The following is a 5,374-nucleotide window of genomic DNA, read 5'->3' as shown; positions in this document are numbered from 1 at the left end:
TTTAATTATACATATATATATGTGTGTGTGTGTGTGTGTGTGTGTGTGTGTGTGTGTGTATGTGTGAAGATTAAAAATTGTATTTAATAATTTTTTTTAATCTCGAATCGCGTTGTGTATATTTTCTAGCAATTATTATGTCAGCAGATAATGTTTTAAAACGTTTTTAAATATTTATTTAATGTAAAAATATTTAATAAATATTTAAAAAATATTTTTTTAATATTGTGTGCTAATTGATAAAACTATATTACGTGACTATAATTATATGAATTGTGTCATATTGTTATAAATCCATTATAATTCTAGCTAGCTTCATATAATATTACTTGACACGGTTTTATAGAAATGTAACTTTGAAATAAAATTCAATTCAAGATTTATATATATGAGAATAAGCGTGATTGTATGCACAGAATGATTATTTTTCTTTTCCTCCTTTTAGATTTTCTTAAACTCTTTAATTTCATTTTTTATTCAAAAAAATTCAATTGGTATTCGAAACTGATCAATCTTTGCTATGATCATTTTAGTCCTAAATAAACTAACAATAAAAGAAGAAGAGATGATCGTTTTACATGCAATATCCACTCATAAGATATTGGCCTTGAATTAAATTATACAGTTTTATTAACTAATCGATTATAACGATAAAAGATCTAGCGGTATTGATTACAGTATCCGTGATTAATGATCAAACAGATTAAGATATAGAAAGGCCCTGACTTCGTTAAACAAGTTGTTTCAGGCCGCTCCCAACCAGTTGGAGTTACAGAGATGATCCGTTTATAATCTGACTCAGAAAATGCGGACCGTTAGCTGAACCAAGTTCTGCATTAACCCATTGTCATAAACTAATTTAAAATACAATTTGATACGATTACCCTTGGCATATTATTTTGATGAAGTTTACTCATATATATTCTCTCTCATAATTATATATATATTTCAAATCGAATGCAGAAATATTGTATTAATTTATATAGAATGTATAAAATTTGTGATTATACATATTGCAAATGTTCAATATACAGATACAGTTGTAATTCATATAATCCGTATTATGACATATATTAAAATATGGAATATTATCAAGTGGACAGATTTTTGCGAATAATATATATAATTCATATATATAATTTATATATTTAATAATATATATATTTAATAATACTGGACAGACATTTTTAAGTTCTAGACTAATCATTCAACCTACGGTTCGCCTGTGAAAATCATATTTTCTATTTTATGTAAACGAACTAAATTATGAAGTCCGTAAGATTTTATCTATTTCTGAAAATGGTCCTCTAAAAATGATCATTAAAAAAAGAACATTATTGTTATGGATGATTGATTTTAGTTTAAATAATTCATTCACTCAACAATTTTAGATAATCTATTATAATTATAACAAAGAAAAGACAACAAAGAAACGAATAAAGAATCATGAATCGAATGAAAGAAAGGTTTCTACTATAGTTGCTATGGCCATCTCTGAACGAGTTGTAGTTTAAATTCATGAGCCTCTCGTGCGTTTGAGTTATATTTTTAACCATGACGCTGCAAAACAACCGTGCGTATGATACATATGATCACAATGTTGCGAGATATATGTATATATAAGTAATATCACACCGCCAATTCCATTATGCATTGCATAAATGTATCAATCAACTCTATATTTTTATTGTAATGTCATAAGTGTTCTAAATCAGATTTTAAATGTTGACACATTTTCACACTTCTCTAGATTCTTAACGTGAAGATTATTTCAAAAATCTGCAAAAGATACAGAAATTTAATTATCTTTTTCATTATAATATTCGCCATTATCGTTATTATTGTTATTATTATTATTATTAATTAGATTAAGATATATATATGTATATATATAATATATATATATATATAAAATAAATAAATAAGTATATTATATATTTATTCTAAAATAATTTATATATTGAAATAATTATATTATATGTATATAATTGTATATATATAAAGTACTGTTATTTAGCGTTTTTAAGACATAAAATAAATAATTTCCAGTATTAAATTGCTCAATATTAAATCAAATTTCTATAAGGGCTTTAAGAAATTTCTCGATAGATTATAATTGAGAAATATATTGAAAACTTTTAATATTAATTCTTCTATAAACTTGAAGATATAAAATGTGATTGTAATAAACTTTACATGACTTCAAAAATTCAGTATTTTTTAATCAAAATTATTTTGTCAGATTTATAAATATTTTCGATATTTTATTTAAATTAATATATATTTCTTGTTTGAGAAGAATAAAAAGCTATAGTTAATGAATATAAATATACTATCTAGATCTACTATAGATATCTAAATAATACATTTCTGGTTCATTGACTCTACTTTTGATAAATTACTTTGCTTATAATAAAATAATTAAAACATAATAAAACTTTTTGCTGTTAATAATGTTTACATTTCTATTTTTCATTACAGCTCAAATTGTATCGCAAGTCTGTTTAGGCTGTATATGCGAAGTTAGTTCAGGATGTAATACCACCATCGGATGTTCCGAAACTGTATGTGGACCCTTTGCCATAACATGGGGTTACTGGTTTGACGCTGGTAAACCAACTCTAAACAGCGAGCCACTTAGCGACAATGGTGGGTTACTTTCTTTTAAATAAAGTATTTTAGATAATCGAAGCACATAGGAATAATTTTTCTTTCTTCTTTATTCATTCTTTAATCATGCTCCTTTTAAACTTTCCTGATAGAACACAGACACACGTTCTCTACAAAATCAGTATAAAATGCGCGTATTCAAGAATTAATTAATTATAGAAACGAAAAAAATCCAAAAATATTTAATAAGTATCTAATTAAATAACTTACTTCATTTTGAATATGTATATTTATTTAGTTTATTTATATTAAAAAAAAATGAAATACAATGCCATTTCTATCAAAATATTTCAGAATATTTCAAACTTAATTGCATAATATTGTTCTTCATTTATTACATAATTAAAAATTTTTTTTCTCTCTTTCCAGTTTTTTTATCAGAGAAATAAATGAAATAGCGATCATATATTACGTGAAATTCTATGTGTCAAATTTAATTAAAATTTAATTAGAATTGACTTTTAATTAATTTTAACTGTAATTTGATTGATTTTTTGTTTCTTTTTATAATATTGATATGTACATTTTTATAAAAATGATTCTATTAACGGTCAACCAATGTTAATAGAATCGTGTAAATTGTATATCTATATTTTTTACTTTAGTGATTATATAATGAATATAAATTTTATAATCTGATTAATATAAGTATAACAATTCTGTAATAATAACATACTATAATACATAATTATGATTTCTTTTTTATGTCAGCTTATGCCAAATGCGTCAACGATCCTTACTGTGCTGCTGCCGCAGTACAAAACTACATGACCAAATTCGGTCACGTAAGTAATTCGATTCTCATATGAAGATTTTGATTTACACTTTATAATATTTAATATATGTTAATAAAATAGGACTGTACCGGAAATGGAGTGATTGATTGTGAAGATTATCTGCGTATTCATCGACTTGGCGCAAATGGTTGCACCGGTGCGCTTAATAGCAAATATGAGAATAGATTCAAATTATGTTTACAAACCTTTCAAAATCAATAACATACATATATTATGTTATCACTTAATAATCGTCCATTAATTAATTATTATAATATAAATATATCTGCAGTATAGACCTATTTTTTTTTATATCTTTACTATAAAAATTTTATAAAATAATTCATCGTTATTAGCAAAGATGCCTTCGTCTATGTTTTTACTATTTAATTTTATACATAATTTTATATATTAGAAATAAAAAATAAAAAGAGCGCTGATGAGTCAAGTTGGTTAATCGTATTAATATAATTCAAATTTCATAAATATAAATAGATAATAGTCATTTCGATTATAATAGTACATTTCGATTATATCATCTTCAGTGAACAAGCAAAATTGAATAATAACAAACAAATATTAAGAAAAATATTGTATTCAAGATATATATGCACGCAAGTATTACAAGCAAGTATTAGCATAACGGCAATGAAGAAGATTTTCGTCAATTGTTATCCGAATGTAATAAAATTTTATCTAGTAGAATACAATCTACTTGATATGTAATAAATATTTTTTATAGAAAACATGTTTATGTCTGTACGATGTCTCTTAAACGCTCTTTAATCCGTCACTTGTATTAATTTTAATTTACATAATTTTAACTTACATATTGATGTTGTATGATTGTGTATGGTTAACACATAACAATAAATTTATGCTAATATAGAAATAACAAAAAAATTTACAATAAAAGCTTTAAAAATTTAATATATGGAATTTTTATTGATCCCGATTTTCATTAAAATTCTTCTCAAACTTACAAAATTTGAGTTTTCAAACTCTCTTGTATACACTTCTTTTATTTCTTCAACAAAATAGCAAATTTGTCACGAATAAAAGGGATTGATTTTAGAATCAATTTCTTTTTTTACTTTAATTGATTTAACATTCAACATTCCATAACATTCTAATTCGAAATTCTATATTATAAAGATATCCATCTACAATCCTTGAGATTTGATTTTGGATTTTTCTAATATTCTTATAAAAACTAGTGTCTATATGATGTGTCATTTCTCACATTTAAAATTTAGTCAACATCTCTATATCGCTATCAAATTTATATAAGCTCAGATATATTATAATTATTGTTGGATTGGGTTCTCGCATGTACTTAGTATGAGATATAATTGTATTTTTTTGTACTAACGAAGTTAATGAATATAATAATACATATACATAAATATTTTATAAAATATTTTAATCTTGCAAATTTAGCACACTTTGTCCGAGCAGAGGATACATCCTGCAATCGACTTTAAAATGTTTTTAGAACATCTTTTGGAGAAATCTCTGTGGGAATTAAGTAATAGAACTGTCTCAAAGATTACGGAGGTCTTTTAGAACGGATGTTCTGTGAATGAATGATGTATAGGAAATGAAGTGCTCATTTGGTAATCCATAGAATGTTCTCAGGAAGTCCCTGGATTACAAAGAAACATCCTAAAGAGACGTTCTAAAGAGAAATCCTTTTACTGTTAAGAATTATGAATTTCTACATTTAAATTATAACATTTTGAGAATGCGTTTATTTTAGGGTAATCAAAAACGCTATAATTTAACACACAAAACACACACACACATACACACACACACACACACACACACACACACACACAACAAATACTAAACTACGAATACAAAATGAGCTATAGAAATGACTAAAAAATAATTCTAGATTATACTAAAACTTATCTAATAAAAAG

General features: G+C 24.6%; 1 protein-coding gene across 1 annotated transcript in view; it reads left to right on the top strand.

Annotated features, from left to right (window-relative positions):
• Positions 1–3,668, top strand: part of LOC105620702 (lysozyme 2-like) — a 5,050-nt gene extending 1,382 nt beyond the window's left edge. The window contains exons 2-4 of the mRNA XM_012202192.1: positions 2,482–2,649; positions 3,382–3,455; positions 3,528–3,668. Of these exons, the coding sequence (XP_012057582.1) occupies positions 2,482–2,649; positions 3,382–3,455; positions 3,528–3,668 (383 nt within the window). The remainder of the gene's footprint in view (positions 1–2,481; positions 2,650–3,381; positions 3,456–3,527) is intronic.
• Positions 3,669–5,374: the final 1,706 nt, after the last annotated feature.

The sequence above is a fragment of the Atta cephalotes genome (genome assembly GCF_000143395.1).
Source record: "Atta cephalotes unplaced genomic scaffold scaffold00028, whole genome shotgun sequence".
In the NCBI taxonomy this organism is placed as follows: Eukaryota; Metazoa; Arthropoda; class Insecta; order Hymenoptera; family Formicidae; genus Atta; species Atta cephalotes.
The sequence above is the reverse complement of the archived record's forward strand: the minus strand, read 5'-3'. Positions and strand labels throughout refer to the sequence as shown.